The 18,530-nt window shown below is 44.4% G+C and overlaps 1 protein-coding gene across 1 annotated transcript in view; it reads right to left on the bottom strand.

The window, feature by feature from the left end:
* Window positions 1-3,209: 3,209 nt before the first annotated feature.
* The window catches only part of WIPF3 (WAS/WASL interacting protein family member 3), a 41,517-nt gene continuing 26,196 nt past the window's right edge, over window positions 3,210-18,530 (bottom strand). The window contains exons 7-8 of the mRNA XM_012804330.1: window positions 12,289-12,365; window positions 3,210-3,233 (exon numbers count right to left, since the gene is read on the bottom strand). Of these exons, the coding sequence (XP_012659784.1) occupies window positions 3,210-3,233; window positions 12,289-12,365 (101 nt within the window). The remainder of the gene's footprint in view (window positions 3,234-12,288; window positions 12,366-18,530) is intronic.

Raw genomic sequence — 18,530 nt, 5'->3', positions numbered from 1 at the left:
GGCACTGAGCCCCATCTACTCTTTAAAAAACTTTCTCTTCATGTCTCGACTCTTTATTTTTTCCTTCATCCTCTCATCTCCACCAGCCAGTGGGAGGGAACTCATGGCATAGTTTGAGGCTGGTCCCCAACACTTTATAGATTATCTTGGGCCCCACTCAGACTGTCCCTTTTGGTCATTAAAGAGTTTATCTGTATCTTTGCCAGTAAGAGAACAGAGAAAACAAGTCAGCCCCAGGTAGTAAGTAGCTTGGAAACCAGTTTCTAGATGAGATTTATTTGGGAAAATGTATGAATTTTAATTACTGCTCTCGCTTCGTTATCCAAGGGCAGAGCCTGTAAATGGGGTCCCTGGGACCTGGCCAGCAGAACTCGTTTGTGTCACACATGTAACTAGCAAACTGGCTACTCCTCAGTGCATGGGGTGCCCTGTTACTTTGGCTCTATTGTGATCCAAGAGCTGAGGTCTTGCCCATGGGCTATGTCACTGAATCTTCATCAACATATGCTCAGGTCCATATTTATGTCCCCATTTGATAGATGAGGAAACTGAGACACAGACCAGTTAAGTAATTTACTATCTCCAATTTGTAAAAGGGAAAATAGAGATCCAGACCTTTGTTTGCCACCAAAGCTGTAGCTCTGAACCAGCTTGTCTAACAGCTGAACCTCACCTCCCTGTATGATGTGCCGAAGATTCTCCCTTAGAACACTAATGGAGAGTGAGATGATTCTGCTTCACATAGGAGGCTTTTCTGAGTTGGAGTTTTCTGAGTTGAGGGAGGCTTTCTGGATTGAGGGAGGCTAATCGTTCCATTTTAACACAATTTAGCAGAATTTATAAGCAATACACCACCCATTTGTACTAATAAAACAATAGCATTACTTACCTTAAAAGATAAATTTGAGAAAGCTTTTTCCCTTGCTTGGTTTAGATTGGTACCAGTGATCATGGATGGGTTTTAACAAAGAAATGACTGGAAGCATTTTCCACTTATTAAAGTTTATTAAGTACAAAGAAATGACTCTGCAGAGGGGGACATCAATAAATATAAAATACACGTGAAATATTGGGGCAGTCACAGACCACAGTGTCAGTAAGCATATGTGAGGAAGGCAGGGGACTCTGCAACTCAGACACCCCTACGTGTGAGCTGATGGTCAAGAAACCTTCCCTCCGCCCACCTGGGGAACTCATGCACCAGCATGAGCACAAAGGGCTGTGAATTCAGTGATAGATCTTGAGGAGAGATGTGATGCCAGATTCCTGAGATTTCTCCCTAATTGCCATTTTTGGTTTCTGCTCTTTCCTTCCCTCTGTCCTTAAGTAGTTTTATTTTTGATCTCTATCCCAGCCTATGGAACATGAATGTATAAACGCCTAAGCAGGGCAGGTCAGTCTACTCTGGATGGGGGATTGCCTTTGTCTAGGACCCTCTTCAGCATAATTAGAACTTGTATAATTACTTTACACACAACTGGAAGGGCAGTGGAGTGGATGCTGTTATAATCTGGAAATCCTTTGGGAAACCTTTGGGAACCAGCATAAAAATCAGTTACGCCCAGAGCTGATGACCTGCAAAACCTTCTTTTCTATTGATTTAGCTGCTGCAAATTGGTTCAATTCATTCCCCAGAGAAGGGAATTTGACCCTGGTTCACTTGCTTCCATCTGGAATGAGAAAGTGCAAGAAGATGGTGGGGAGGACACCATCTTCCGCTTTACTCCGACAACCTCTAGTGTATGCAGTCGCCTGCCCTAACCCTCCTTCTGGTGCAAATGCCTGAGTATATTGTTCCAAAACAAATGTTTTTCACTGGTCTCCCTTTTCTCTGCCTCCCGATTTCCAATAGACAGCTATCTTGAGCCCAACCCAGGGAAGAGTCTGTTCCCTATTTTCTCTCCTTTCTGTCACTGTCTTCTCTCACCAAGGATAGGGAACACCCGGGGCCAGGCAGCACGCGCGCACACACACACACACACACACACACACACTCTTCCACTCTGTTGCTGGCTCAGAAGAGTGTGAGGAGCCGCTGCAACCAGCCTGACCCTTTCCATACTGGGGGGCCTGGGCATGCACTCATCCTTTACCCCAGGAGGGAAAGAGCAAGGAGCTGCCAGGCCACCAAGCTTCTGCTTTAGCTCAGGCAGTGTCCCTAACCCGGGTTTTACCTGCTAGGTGGTTCCAAGTTTCCTAAAGTTAGGGGTGTGGCACTAGATTTCTGAGGCAGGTACTTCACAAGCCATTTCCTTCCATACTTTTTCATATCATATTTTCCACGGAAATCCCACACTCAAAGTGGGGGGCAATAGGTAAGACCTCTGAGATAGAATTACCAGTTTATCATAATAATGAGTTGTGTATATTTTTAACCTATAGGGAAAGAAATACTGAGATCTCATAAAGCTGACCTTACCCTGGCTACCAGCATGGGGCTGGGAACATGGAGGGGACAGAAGCAAAATGATGGAGACCTGGGCACTAGGGACACTGTAAACAGTAACAGAATTGGCTGCTTGTAGGATTGATTGTTCAGGGACAAAAGGGACCCTGCGGTTGGCATTGGAGGGGGGAAGCTCCCTCCTGCCTTTACTTTGTGATATATTTACACTAGGCAGTGAAAAAAAAAATCCCTGTACTGCAGAATGGAAGCGAGACGTGTATGGCATCTCGTTCACTGGAGGCTGCGTGGCATTGTCTGGGTGTGGGGGACACACTATTTCCTCTGAGCTGCATCATTCATAAGGCATTATTTGGTTTGATTTTGCAGTTGGTGTAATGGGAATATAAAATCATGCCAATAAGAAGCTGTTATGGATACTTAAGACTTTGGGACCACCTGCAAACTAAAGAATCTCTAAAAATGGTTCAGATCTAAGAAGGGCCTGCCCGCAAGCATATTCACAGTCATGGAATGGGCATATGGGGTGGGGGGCAGGGCAGGCTTCTATCTGCACTGACAGACAAGTGCCAAGATGTAAAAAATGGAAAAACGGTGGGTGTTTTAAAAAATATTACTCAAATAAAAGTCGACTGATACACACTGCTTTGAAGCCCGTGCAAACCACTTATTTACAATAAACAAACGCTCTATTCAGAGCCTGAGTGTCAACTGAATTACAGCTGGAGCATGGTAGGGGGGTCTGTTCTCTTGGGGGCACCTCTTCTGCAATCTGGAACCCAGGACCTTGGCTTCATCTGTCTTCTCACCGGAGAGTCTTCAGAGACAGCTGTGGAAAAGGAGAGAACGTTACTGGGTGGGGTTAGAAAACTCTTGCCCAAGAAAGACCCCGACCCGGCAGCCAGGGCTGAGCCCTGCAGCTTCTCCTCACTCATGCAAGGCTGCCAAGGGAGACGCATCTGCCAGGGGCTGAGTCTTACTCAAGGGGCCGTGGTGGAAAAGGGATGGAATGGGATATGTAGCGAGGACCTGATGCTGTCCTATGAACATTTCTAGGACCAAGTATTAGCAATTCACTTGACAGAAAGCTCGGGGAAAGCAAAGAAATTGCTGAAGAACCCAAGTCAAGGCAATGCAAAGGAGAGGAAAGAACCGCGGCCTTCCAGTCCAGGGAGCTCACACTTGCACTGATCACTGCATCCGGAAAAGAAGAAAGCGCCCCCTAGGGTCCTGTCTGCAATGTGTAGAGCTCAGCGATTTCTCTGGGCAATTGCTCTGTGTCTCATTGCAGTACAAATGAATTGTGATGGTATCCAGCAAGACATAAAAAAGATCTTTACTGCGGATTGTCCACAGCAGACTTTCTGGTGCAGCCTTGACTAGTCTGCTATGGGCAGAGATCAAAACCACCAGTGATTTAGATGTGTGCTGGCCATGAGGCTGGGGACCAGTTCCTGCACAATATCTGACACAGCTTTGCCACACTGATAGTCAGGATGACTCTTGTCTTTGTAGATTCTGACATGCCAGGAAAAGCAGTGAAGTTCAGTGGAAGCAACTCTGGATGAGAGGTCAGAACGTCTGGGCATCATGGCATCCAGCAAGTTCTCTTCAAGCTTATGGAGTGGTTTTCCTTTCTGTAAAAACGGCTTCCATCCCAGGGTTATTAAAAGGATCGAGTGAAGTAACATGTGCAAGTTAACTGAAAAATGTAAAGAGCCCAATAAATACAGAGGATGATGATTATAATTACTGCTGTATTTTTCTGATGACAGCAGTAATATATTCATTGTAGAAAATTCGGTAATTACAGAAACAGGCAAAGAAGAAAGTAAAAATCAGTTATAATCTTCTAAAATGAATGCTTATTAACAAATTTTTTTCTCCAATATTTTTTATTATGGTAAAATACACATAACATAAAATTTACCATCTTAACCTTTTTTTTTTTTTTTTGCAGTTTTTGGCCAGGGCTGGGTTTGAACCCGCTACCTCCAGCATATGGGGCTGGTGCCCTACCCCTTTGAGCCACAGGCACCGCCCCATCTTAACCATTTTTAAATGCACCGTTCAGGGGCATTCAACACATTCGTAACATTGTACAACCATCACCACCGTCCAACCCTGTTTAACTCTTTCCGTCTTGTCAAACTGAAACTCCATACCAATTAAACAATACCTCTTAATTTCTCCCTCCTCTTCACCCCTGGCAACCACTATTCTACTTTCTGTCTCTGATTTTGACTACTATATACCTAACATAAATGGAAACACACACATATAGTATTTGTCTTTTTGTGACAGGCTTATTCTCTCTGCACAATGTCCTCAAGGTTCACCCGTATTATAACATATGTCAGAATTTTTCTCCTTTGTGAGGCTGAATCATAGTCCATTGTATATGCATATATCATATTTTGTTTACACATTCATCCAGGAGCTGCTTCCCCATTTTGGCTATTGTGTATAATGCTGCTATGAAATTGGGTGTACAAGTATGTTTTCCAGGCTTCCACTTTTGATTTCTTGGGGTATAGACCCAGAAGTGGAAGTTCTGAATCATATGGTAATTCTATTTTTAAGTTTTGAAGAATTGCTATACCATTTTCCACAGCAGCTATGCCAAAATGTCACAGTCTCACTGACAGTGCACAAGGGTTCACATTTCTCTACATCTTTAACCCGTTTTTTAATTTTTTTTAATCAGCCACTCTGATGTGAGGTGGTGTTTCATCATAATTTTGATTTGCATTTCCCTAATGATTAGTGATATTGAGGATCTTTTCATGTTTTTAGTGGCCATTTGTATATCTTCTTTGGAGAAATGTCTATTCAAGCCCTCCTTTGGTTTGGTTTGGTTTTTGTTGCTGAGTTTTAGAAGTTCCCTGTATCTTCTGGATATTAATTTTTTATCAAATATATGACTTGCAAATATTTTCTACCATTCTGTGGCTCACCTTTTTACTACTGATGTTGTCTTTTGATGCACAAATTTTAAAAATTCTCATGAAGTCTAGTTTACTCTTTTCTTCTGTTGCCTTTGGTATCATATCCAAAAAGTCACTGGTGAATCCAATGTTATGAAGCTTTGTTGTTGTTGTTGTTATGAAGCTTTTTCCATGTTTCATCTTAGAGTTTTATAGATATAGGTCCTACATTTAGGTCTTGGATCCATTTTGAGTTAATTTTCATATATGGTGTTAGTAAGGCTTCAACTTTATTCTTCTGAAAAGTATATCAAGTTTTCCCAGAACAATTTGTTGAAAATACTATCCTTTCCCTACTGAATGGTCTTACCATCCTTGTCAAAAGTTAGTTCACCATAAATGCAAAAGGCTTACTTCTGGGCTCTTTGTTCTATTCTGTCTGTCTATATGTCTTTCTGCCAGTACCACACAGTTTTGATCATGGTAGTTTTATAATAAGTTCTGAAGTAAGAAACATTAGTCCTCCAAATTTGTTCTTTTTTTTTGAGGTTGATTATCTCAAAGGGTCCCTTGAGATTCCATGTGAATTTTAGGATGAGTTTTTCTATTTCTGCAAAAAATGTCCCTGAAATTTTATTAGGGATTATACTGAATCTGTAGATTGCTTTTAGTAGTACTGACATCTTTAGTCTTGCAATCAACTCATGAACATGGGAAGTGTCTGCTATTTTTGTCTTATTAATTTTTTTCAGCAATGCTTTATAACTTCGTTGTACAAATTTTTAGCTCTTTGGTTAATTGCTAAGCATTTTATTTTATTTTTGATTATTTTATTCTATTCTTTTTATTTTATGTATTTGAATTGTCCTGTCTTAAAGTTTGCTGATTCTTTCTTCTGCCTGCTCAACCAGCTCACATCTGCCTTTCATTCTGTCTGGTGAATTTTTCATTTCAGTTGTGTTTTTCAGCTCCAAAATTTTTTTTGCTTTTTCCCCCTATCTCTTTATTGTTATTTCTATTTTTATCATACACCATTTTCTTGGCTTTCTTCATATTTTTCTTTAATTCTTTGACTATCTTTAAGATAGTTGTTTAAAAGTGTTTGTCCAACAGAATTGCCATCAGGTGTTTTTAAGGGGACAGTTTTTGTTGATTTATCATTTTTTTTGAAAGGGCCATACTTTCCTGCCTTTTTTTTTTGCAGTTTATGGCCAGGACTGGGCTTAAACCTGCCACCTCCGGCATATGGGGCTGGTGCCCTACCCTTTTGAGGCACAGGTGCCACCCCATTTCCTGCTTTTTTGTATGATGTAATTTTGTTGTTGCTGAAAATTGTGTATTTGATTCCAATTATGTGTTAACTTTGGAAATCAGATTCTCCCTATGCCCTGGGGCTTCCTGTTTTATTGTTATCATTGTTGTTTTTATTTATCTTATTTTCTGATTGTTATAGATTGTCTCTGTGGCAAGAACCAGCCTGAGGTATAATCATAAGATCTTCTCAGGTCTTTTCTGAGCCTGCACCTTATCTTAGGCATCTCTGGTCACTTTCTCATTTTCCCAATATATGTAGTTGTTTTTCTTTCTTTCTTTCTTTTTTTTTTTTTTTAGAGTGCTATGGTGTCATAGCTCACAGCAAACTCAGTATCTTGGGCTCAAGAGATCCTCTTCTCTCAGCCTCTTGAGTAGCTGAGACTACAGGTGCCCTCTACAATGCCTGGCTAGTTTTTCCTATTTTAGTAGAGACGGGGTTTCACTCTTCCTCGGGCTGATCTCAAACTCCTAAGCTCAAGCACTCGGAGGTGGGAGGTTGGGGGTGGGGCTAAGACAGACACAAAGAAACCCCTTCCCTTCCTCCTCCTCCTTTTCCTCCTCTCCTCCTAAGACAAGACACAGAGGATCTAGCTAGCCCCCCGACCAGAAGTTCCCACTAAAGGACCCTAATTTTCCAGGCAAGCTGTGGAATTTGCCTGGCCCCTATGGTCTCTAACTGTCCCCTGGGTACAGATACCATCTTTGCACTACCTAAGCAGGTTACCCTTCCCTTTCAATAAACCTGGCCTGAACATCTCTGCCGTGGCCTTGTCTCTGGATGCCATCGTTTACACCTTTCATATAGCGTTGAAGACCCAGGGCTGGTGGCTGACTGCCAGCCTCCCTGGTCACCCCAGTTTTCTCAGAACCCAGTCCAGCTGTGCCCAGACCCAGCTCCACTGAGTCACCTGTCTGAGAGTCCTAGAGGATTTTGACCTAACTTCCATTCAAATGTGAGTAATGTCTTTAAATAACGTCAAATAGAACCTCTCTCAGCTTACTCTTTGGCTCAGTCCCTGCCCTATGTCCTCATGTCCCCCTTGCTGCTTCTCCATTTGTTCATTTGTGCCTCACTAGAGGGTTCTGTCCTAGTGTTGTGCTCTCTTTTGGGATCCAGGACCTCAAATTGTTTTGTTTTTCATTTTTTGCTTTAAGCCCAGGGCAGGGCCCTCTTTTAGGCTTTTAAGGTCCCAGGAACCTTAAGTTCTCTGAAAAAAAAGTTCTCAGAGAATGTTCACTTGTCCTTTCTCAGTCTTTCTTCAGTTTTTGCTCCTGGTTCTTGGGAAACAAGGGATGGTTTCTTTTCTACCCAGGTAGGGGAAGAACATCTGAGACATGGGACCTGGCCCTTCCACCCCCCTCAACAGAGACAACCCAGGAGTGTCTCCTTCATCTTCAATACAAATTAGAAAACAGAACCTTTAATTTCAATATCTGAAAGAACTTAAGTAATTTCCTGCAAAACAAATGGCAGATGGAACAAAATCCCCTATCTTTGGGCCTTTCTCTACCTCTACTCTTAGCCTGCCCTACACAAATCACGCCTCCAACCTCTCCCCTCTATCTTCCCAGCTCTTCCTGCCTGTCTTCCCTCCTCCTGGGATGTCTCGAACTCTTACTGCTCTCCACTGCCTAACCTGCCTCCAAAGCCTCAGTGCCTTATGCTCGCCCTCGCCCCTTTGATCTCACAGCCTCTCCATCCCCTCCAACCACGTGCTCTTCCCCCAAGTGCCTGGCCTGAGGGGCTGCTGGTATAAGACAGGGAACTGTGAGGCTGCAGATCCTGTGATTGCCAAGCTCCCCTGGACTGGCAGCTCCCAGCAGCTCCTGAGGCAGTGGTGTGGGAAGCCATGTGCATTCCCTAGGCTATAGCTGACACAAGCAGGGTGCACCTGCCATGGCAGGCCAGGGAGTTGACAGCCCCTGCAGCTGCCTTGCCCTCCACCCTTCATGGACCTCTGTCTGGTCCATAACCAGCTCCCACTGCCTCCCCATCAACTTCCCTCTGCCCACAGGCTTCAGATGGAGAGAGGATAGAGAAAGAGAGAAAATGGGACTGACAGCAGCCCCAATAGCAGAAAAGTTTTTCAATAGTGGCTGCCACTTTATTTTTTTATTTATTTATTTTTTTTTTTGAGACAGAGCCTCAAGCTATCCCCCTGGGTAGAGTGCCATGGCATCACAGCTCACAGCAACCTCCAACTCCTGGGCTCAAGCGAGTCTCCTGCCTCCACCTCCCAAGTAGCTGGGACCACAGGCGCCCGCCACAACGCCCGGCTATTTTTTGGTTGCAGCCGTCATTGTTGCTTGGCGGGTCCGGGCTGGGGATTTGAACCCGCCACCTTAGGTGTACCTGGCTGGCGCCTTAGCCGGTTGAGCTATAGGCGCCGAGCCGTGGCTGCCACTTTAAAATGTCTCCAGAGATAGCTACTCAAAAGGCCCAAGTGAAAAGACCAAGCCCTTCTCCAGAACAGAGCCCTGTCCACCACTATGACTCTGGGTTCCCAAAATAAAATGCCCCAAGAGAAATAGTTCACTAAAACCCTGGAACTGTGTCTTCTCCACAAAGGAGAAAGGCACTAGAAGGGGAGAGTATAATTGCCTTAAACCAGGAGATTATATTCACCTTCTGGAACCAGTGGTCCCCTGAATCAACATCCGTACCCTTGGACCTGTGGGAGCAGCTTTCAGCTGAATGACACGTCTGACTTGAACAAGGGCTCAACTTCATCACACCAGGATGGCCTTAAGTAGCCTACTCTCTAACACAGGTAAGTAAATTAATTCTAATTATATCAAAGCCATGTCCTCTAGCCTTCCTAAATTTGAAAGACTTCTATTTCACTCTTCTATCTCCATCATTAAAATAAAAAAAAATTACAGCCCCTCTTTATGTATTCCACAGTTTCTCAGTTCTCTAAAAGATAAAGTTCTCTTTTATTTTGAAGTTGCCCTCCTCCCCATTTTAGAGGCTGATATTAATCCTGGCAGGGGAAAGGGACCTTTACACTTTTTACAAGACACCTGCTGTTTCTACACCACCAAGTCGTGGCTCTAGGAACAAGCTATCCACCTACACTCTCAAAATGAGGGACCCTGGCTCAACAGCTTGTGGGGAATGCTGGATCTTATCCTTCTAGGCCTCCGTGCTGCAATCCTCCTTTTATTAACCATTGCCCCTTGTGTCATCAAATCCCCGTCCTCATAATTATTCAAGACAGGGTAAAAAAAATGTCAGCCACCGTTGCCACCACTCCCAGTTTCTACCATTCCCAGACCCTCTCTCAATATACCCCAAACCTGTGCAGCCCTACCAACACCTGATTCATCCCACTGAGGACAACTACTACCCTATCCAGCCAGAAGCAATTTCAGAAGACAGACCATTGTCCCCATCACTACTTTTAACAGGAGTTGGAAATGTTGGGGGGCCTAACACAGCCACACACAAACTTTCCCCCCTCCTCCTCCTCCTAAGACAAGGATGCAGAGGATCTGACTAGCCCCATCACCCACAAGTTCACACCAAAGGACCCCAACTTTCCAGGCAAGCTATGGAATTTGCCCACCCACTATGACCCCATATAAAAGTGGTCTCTAACTGCCCCTTGGGTGCAGATGCCATCTTTGCACTGCCCAAGCAGGTCACCCTCCCCTTTTTCAATAAACCTGGCCTGAACATCTCTGCTGCCTCCTCTTGGCACCATCATTTACACCTTTCACAATCCAATGGCCTCAGCCTCGCAGAGTGCTGGGATCACAGGCATGAGGCACTGGGCCTGGCTGTGGTTGCCTCTGAATGTCTCAGTCTTTAATGTTTGGTTTCCAAAGGGGAAAGAAAATAAAAAAATAATGAAGGGAGGAAAAGAAAGGATATCAGTCCTTCAAATTCCCTGAAGGCCACTTCAGGGGAAGGGGTGTGGGGCTGAGGGGTTTGGGGGTATATGTGTGGGGTGTTGCAACAATAGGGGGAGGTGCTGAAACAATGGCTGCCTACATCTTTATTTGCACCTCTGTGGTCAGAACCAGCAATGAGAATAGATCCCAATATTTGAAAGAGAGGTTTTAATTTTGCAAGCTTGGCTCCGGCAAGCTATGTGCCAGGCTCTCTAAGAACCCCTACACAGCTGCCTGCCCTGGGGCTGGGGGTGGGGACTAGGTGGCTGCTGCAGTGCTAAGAGCTGAAATTGACCAAGGTTTACTGAAATTTACCATCCAAGCCTTAGAAAGTTGCAGGCCTTTAATAGATCCCAGGATTCCAAAATACATTGTTAGGTGTAGTGGCACACACCTGTAATCCTAGCCATCTGGGAGGCCGAGGCAGGTGAATTGCTTGAGCTCAGGAGTTTAAGACCAGTCTGAACCAAGAGTGAGTCCCAGACTCTACCAAAAATAGAAAAACTAGCTGGGCTTTGTAGCTGGTGCCTGTAGTCCCGGCTACTTGGGGGTCTGAGGCAAGAAGATCGCTTGATTCTAGGAGTTTGAAGTTGCTGTGAGCTATGATGACACCACTGCACTCTAGCCTGGGACAATAGAGTGAGACTCTGTCTCAAAAAAAAAATTGTGTACATTCCTCCTGTCTTTTTTCCTATGTATATGTACTTCTCCCTTAATGCCAATTATATGTAGTGAACCTGTGATCACTTAAGAGTGGCCGTTGAAATTTTTGGATTAGCCGTGGTTAGAAAAGTGGGATGCTTGCCTGCTAGAGTAATGGTCCCCAACCTTTTTGGCACCAGGGACTGGTTTCATAGAAGGTCACTTTTCCATGGATGGGGACCAGGGGTGTAGTTCTGGGATGATTCAAGCACATTACATCTCCACCTCAGATCGTCAGGCACTAGATTCATAGGGAGCTGCAGCCTAGATCCCTCACATCTGCAGTTTACAGAAAGGCTCACTATCCTTTGAGAATCTAATGCTGCTGCTGCTGCAACGGGAGGTGGAGCTCAGGTGGTGAAGGGAGCGATGGGGCGTGGCTGTAAATGCAGATGGAGCTTCACTTGGCAGCCTGCCATACACCTGCTGTGTGGCCCGGTTCCTAACAGGTCACAAACGGGCTGACATCATCTCCGCCCAGGTCAGGAAGCACTTCTATCCAAGTTGCCCTGGGGGAGATACAGGTGTTTCTTCAGAGACTGTCTGATCACCTGGCCCCTCTCCGGCTTCCTGTCTAGCTCTGTCAATTTCTGGCAGCCACCATGACTTACTGGGTCAAAATCATGATACTATAGATGGGGACAAAAGTCCAAATGCTGAAAGAAACCACATATTCCACAGATGACAGAACAGTGAATTATGTTTTATAAATGTCCTAGGGTTTTCTTGCAAGCCTTCATAGCAGCGGGGACTGGGGACCGAGAGCCATGATTGATGCAGAAAGATTCCAAAGGATTTCTGAGTTGTTGATTTGCTTCTGTGTGTGGTGGTGATTCCAGGGGAGCCCCCTTCTCATCCTTCTGATTTAGAAATTGTTGGGTGTTTCATTCCGGCTTGAAACAAAGGTCAACCAAAAGGCTTTCCCTAAGGGAAAGGAGTCTGAGGAAAAAGCTCAAGCTGTGAAGGAGAGCACATACCCTCGGCATTTCTGTGCACCCAGAGAAGAATTCCTGCTTTTACATTCGGAGAGGAGGGACATGTTACCTGAGAATTTCTGCCTTTGATGTCATCAGAGCTCTGTGTGGCTGCCTCGGCCGGGAGCCAGGGACCAGGTGTACGGCCTGCAAGAAACAAGAACCCTCTCACCAACTACCGGCCCAGGGACTGGCTGTGCCCGCTTCACGGAGAACCTTTCCCTAAACCAGCGCTTAGAGCAACGACAAAGGGACAACAGTAATGTGAGCCCATCCACCTGAAACCTCCAGGCTCCTGGCCCCAGACCGTGTGTTTCCACCCTTCTTCTATGTCACAGACTGTGGATAAAGAGAAGTCACGTCTGATATGCTGGGAGGAGATCAGCTTATTAAGGCCCATCATCCGCACATATGTTGAGAATTTGTTTACTCAAAACAAAGATCTTTCCAGGTCTGCTCAGGGTTGGTTAAAAAGTTAGTTAAAAAAGTTAACTGCAGATATAAACAGGGCTTCTGTTCCATGAAGATCCAAATCATTCTCTAAAATATATTATGTTTAAATATTATGCTAGTTACATATGAATATATTCTCAGTTAAGAATTCAAAGAGCTGGGCAGAGCCTGTGGCCCAAAGGAGTAGGGCGCTGGCCCCATATGCCGGAGGTGGTGGGTTCAAACCCAGCGCCAGCCAAAAACTGCAAAAAAAAAAAAAAAAAGAATTCAAAGAATTCAGAAGGAGATAATGCAGTGGCTCTCAACCTTCCTAATGCTGCGAGCCTTTAATACAGTTCCTGTGGGTTGTAACCCACAGGTTGAGAACCGCTGAATAATGGAAAAAAAATCTCCCAAAGTTCCTCTGCCTGTCCTTTTCCTAATTTCATTTTTCTATTCCAGAGTCATCAAGGCTAAAAGTTTGGTATTTGTTTATCCTTCCAGATTATTTTTTCTTTATGGTGTTCACATACATCTATCTACATATATACAGATATATGGTTTGGTTGGTCTACCCAAGTTTTAAACCTACATTTTTAGGTGTTTGAGAACTTTCCCTTCAGTTGGGTGTTCTGAGCAGTGTCTGCTGGGATCTCCTCTGCTGTCTTTGGTATGAGGTTTTTCTGTTTTACCATGAATGAGGCATTACATAACCATGTCCCCAAGTCCCCAGAACAATCCAGGTTGCTGTGCTACTTAAAAAGTGACATAAATGGCATAAATGTTCATCCTAAAAAATCATAATAACGAAAAACAGATAACCTGTGTCCAGAAGAAGTTTTTAGGTGATACAGAATTTAGTATCATTTGATACTAAGCAGTTGTTTGAAAGTTCACATAGATTCTTTTTGGGGAGAATCATAAAAAGCATGACCCTGACTATTTAAAAAGTTCATCAGAAACCCATAAATATTATACTAAAATGTTTCCTCCTGGGTGATAGAATTACCATTAAAAAAAAGACCTTTAAAAAGTATTTTTCAAGTTTTCTACAGTAACATATAATGCATCATAAACATCTTTTAAAGTAAGATACCCATTTTTAAACAAATTATCATGTAGAAGAGCCTCTGAAACTTTTAAAACAGTCATCAGATGGGAACTGTCATTTCCATTAAAACACATTTAAAATTAATGAGAGTTTATGTTCTAGAATAAAGATATTTTGGCCCAAGAGACATTGGTAGAGCTAGATGGTTAGCCGGTTTTTAAGTGAGTAAACAGTAAAAAGATGTTGATATACAGCCCCTGGCTTAATTTCATATGAGAGAACAGCCTTGGAAATTACTGTTCTTAGATTTAAGAAACTCTTGTCCTCTACAGAAAACATTCTAGGCCAAGGTTCTGCAACCTTGTCTTTATAATTCTTGGCTTGGGGGGCTGTCCTGTGTGCTACAGAATGCTTAACAGCATCCCTGGTATCCACCCTTGCCCATGTCCACGCTCATTTGTAACAATCAAAACATGACTCCAGACTTTGCCAAATGTCCCCATGGTTGGGCAACATCGTCCCTGTCTGGGAATTAGTAGGTAATAAAACAGGCTTCACCATAGATAAGCAGTTGTCACCAGTTTTGAGAGCTGCTCAAATGTGATAGAGGACAATATCCAAGAGGAGAATCAAGTAGGGGGAGAATCAGTTTCATCATAAAACACAAAGGCAAACTCTGTCTCAAAAAAAATTTCACTGCTGCTAGGAATGAGTGGCTGGGACTTAATGTTAGTCCAAGTGCTATTAATCCAAATCTCTCCTTACAGGGATTTTTCCCTCGTGCGATGCCTCTAGAATCTCTCAGAATTCAAAAGTAAAGCCCTTCTGCTGAAGTAGCCCTTCACGCAGGCTGCTTTCCCACACGAGGGCATTCCAGATTCACCAAAACAGTGTTTGCCAAATCTGTGGCACCCTAACTCCCGGGAAGAAAGAGAGTTTCCATCTCTCCCCAATCTCAAGCACCTACCACTCTTCCAGAGCAGACTGTGTGAACGTTGATGCCGCCTCTTGTAAACAGACAGCCCCTCTTCCCCCCCGTGAAGATAGCTGTGGGTACAAGAGCGGTTGAAGGAGCCGCCTGGTACAGGGCAGCCTGCCATGAAAGACTTCCCTGAACTGAGGGATTTATGTGCCTGGGCTGAACAAGAAGCAGCCAGGGGGCCATGCTGGTTTCCAACCTTATTTTTCGTCATTTGTAAATCAACCAAGCCCTGTATCTTTTTTCCAGGCACAGAGAGATCTTCATGTCAGAAAACAAAAATCCACTTTGTAGCCAAACAACAAGGGTATGATGAACACTGTGGGACTTGGGCAATGTCCCGAAAGGCTTTAAAACCTGGCTGGCCATGGAAGCCGTGTCTTTCTGAGAGCCTTGGTAAGACACCTACCAGGCTGGGCGGTGGTTCCTGTGAGCAGGGAAAGGGGACTTGGAAGAAAGTGGGCTCCTATAAGGAGCAGAGCTGTCGGATCTGGACCAAAACAGCCTGTCCCAGCTGCGGTCCTCTGGCATGAGAGTGAAGGGGCAGGAGAGGTGGTGAGAACACTGTGCCCGGAGCAGACAGCCTGGCTCCAGCCCTGCTTCACCACCGTTGAGCAGGGGCAGGCCACTTGATTTCTGCTGTGGTTTCTTTGGCTGAGTATTAAGGAGTTGCCCTGGATGACCTCAAAGGGCCTTTCCTGTTCTTACTCTGGAGGCTTCTTACAAGACTAAACGAAGGACGTGACAGATTTCATTGGAAATGAGAATTCTAGTATCTGCCAGACCTAAACCTTAGAAATTGCATTATCTAGCCTTTTCCCTCATTCCCCACCATCGCTGTCATTTGAGAACCACCCACCATTCCGTCCTCACCTGGACCCCCTCTGTAGAGAACTGAGGCCACCCCCCAATCCTGAGAAAGTCACCTTGTATGTCCTGGGGCCTCACTGCCCTCCCCACAGGTGCTCAGCCAAGGTCTGGGCTAATTATATTCTGTCCTCCAATAACTTGTGATCCAAAAATTAGTTCTCATGATTAAAAGCAATACACAATTTTTTTTTTTTTTTGAGACAGAGTCTCAAGCTGTCGCCCTGGGTAGAGTGCGTGGTATTGTAGCTCACAGCCGCCTCCAACTCTTGGGCTCAAGTGATCCTCTTGCCTCAGTTTTTCTATTTTTAGTAGAGACAGGACCTTATTTTTGTTCAGGCTGGTCTTGAACTCATAAGCTCAAGCAATCCACCCACCTTAGCCTCCCAGAGTGCTAGGATTACAGGTGTGAGCCACTGCGCCCGGCCCCAATACACTCTTACTATAAAAACTTGGACAAATTAGAAAAGAAGAAAATGAAAATAACCCAGCATTCAACCATTGAGTGATGGCCACTTTTAATATTTTGGTGTATACATTTCTAGTCTCCTCTACTTTATTAACTCCTTTCTACACAGATACACTATTTTTTTGAAAAATTTAGATTTTATTTTATGTGCTTTTTGTGTATTTTTTGGTATTGTTTTTAGTTAACAAGGTAGTGTAAACATTTTCCCATGTCACTGAATATTGGATGACACTGTTTTAATGGTCATACAGTATTCCATCGTGTGGCTCTGTCTTAATCTAATTCCATTGCTGGAGTTTATGCTAGATCCAGAATTTTTATTGTGTAAATGGTTTAGCAATGCATATATTGAGTGAACATCTTTACTGATTAATTTAACAAGTATTTATGGAATGTCCACATGCTTCACTGGAGATAAGCCAGTGAAAGGAAACGGAAGCAGTTCCTGCCATTTAGGGCCTCACGAGGGCCAGGCAAATAAAGTCAAGAGGTGAGAAATGCTTTGAAGACAATTTTAATAATAAAAAAAAGGCATGAAGAGAATAAAAAGTGACAGGGCAGAAAAAGCTTCTATTTTACGAAGGGCAGTCAGGGAAGACCTCTCTGATAAGGTGTTGCTATAACTGAATTATGTACCCTCCAAATTCAAATGTTGAAGGTTTACAGTGATGATATTTGGAGATACAGCTTTTAGGGCATAATTAGGCTTAGGTGAGGTGACCAGAGGAATTGTTCTCTCTTCACCACATGGGAGTACACAGTGAGAAGGCAGCCTTCAGGAAGCCAGAAAATGAGCCCTCCCCAGAAAGAGTTGGCTGGCACCTTGATCTTGGACTTCTCAGCCTCCAGAACCAAGATAAAATATATTTCCACTGTTTAGTCACCCAGTCTGTGGCATTTTGTTATGGCAGCCTGAGAATACTCAGCCAGACACCACTTGATCAAAGACCCATAGGAAGTAGGGAGAGAGTCGCATGGATATCTAGGGAAAGTGTCTTATACAGAAGAAACAGCAAATACAAAGAGTCCAGAGGCAGGAGTGTGCTTGGAATGTTCTAGAAATTGCAGGTGTTGATGGAGCCAAATGAAGTGGGAGGAGAGTGGTGGAAGAGGAAGGAGAAGTTCATGTAGGCCTTGAGCTATGATGAGAATTTGCAGTTGGCGTGGAGTGAGGTACACTAAAGGGTTTCACAGAGGGCTGCGGGACTGGGCCTAGGCTATAGACAAGTCACCTGGGCTGCAGCACCAAGCAGGGGAGCCTGTTAGCAGCTTCTGGCAATAATTTGGGTGGGAAATGATAGTGGCTTAGGCCAGAGCTGGAGTGGCAGAAGAGGTGAGAGAGATCAGATTCTGGATTCATTTCAAAGAGAGACACCCCAGGGCTTACTGCTAAGTTGGATTTGGGAGAAGAGAGAAGTCAAAGACTCTGAAGTTTTTGTGGTAACCAAAATTTTGTCTTTGACTCTGAAGTTTCAGAAGGGGCTGATGTGCTGTGGCCAACACCTCTGTCCACTGGGTTCTGCGGTGTGAAGGTCCCTTGGGCCTTTCTAAGAGCTCTTGCCATGGCTCAGAGGGGAGAAGGCCTGGGAGGACATAGCTCCAGAGAGGAAGCTGAGATGGGCTAAAGAGGACCATAGAAATGGCTCAGCGACCAGAGTAGACTGAGGGAGATAGTTTATAGACATGACAGCACCTTCATGGCTTCAGATAAATTAAGGGGTGTCCTGGAAAGGCAGGAGTTGTGGTGAAACAGTGAGATGCTGGAAGACAGCTTATGGAGGGGTGTGGTGAGCAGTCAGGCTTACGGGCAGAGGTTCTTACTCCCCAGCTGTGCTCCACGAATGCAGAAATAAATACTCTGCTGCTGGGACTTTGCCTATGGATTCTCTCAATCCTGATTGTTTTTTTGAGACAGAGCCTCAAGCTGTCCCCCTGGGTAGAGTGCCGTGGCATCACAGCTCACAGCAATCTCCAACTCCTGGGCTCAAGCGAGTCTCCTGCCTCAGCCTCCCAAGTAGCTGGGACCACTGGTGCCCGCCATGATGCCTGGCTATTTTTTTTGGTTGCAGCCATCATTGTTGTTTGGCGGGCAGTGCTGGATTCAAATCCGCCCCCTTAGGTGTATGTGGCTGGCGCCTTAGCCACTTGAGCCACAGGCACCGAGCCTCAGTCCTGATTTTTATGACATGAACTACCCTATGCTGTTAAAGTTACTGCAGCACTTGGTAGAAAAGTTTCACACTAACGGTAATGGCAGCTAGTTTTACTGCAAGTGTAAAGCAACTATTTTAAAATAGGCCTTGGCTCCCCATGAGATGCCTCCTCTTACCTGTAAGAATGGAGCCACTTAAAATAAAAATAAGGTAAAATAAAATAAGAAACAGAAAATAACAAGTGCTGGAGAGGATGTGGAGAAATGGAAACCTTGCACACTGTTGGTAGGAATTAAACATATGTAGCAGCCCTCAAAAACAAAATAGTGTTTCCTCAAAAAATTTAGAACAGATTACCATA

Source organism: Otolemur garnettii, unplaced genomic scaffold (genome assembly GCF_000181295.1).
Source record: "Otolemur garnettii isolate 467f Iridium unplaced genomic scaffold, OtoGar3 scaffold00028, whole genome shotgun sequence".
Lineage (NCBI taxonomy): Eukaryota > Metazoa > Chordata > Mammalia > Primates > Galagidae > Otolemur > Otolemur garnettii.
This window is presented reverse-complemented; position numbering and strand designations above follow the sequence as displayed.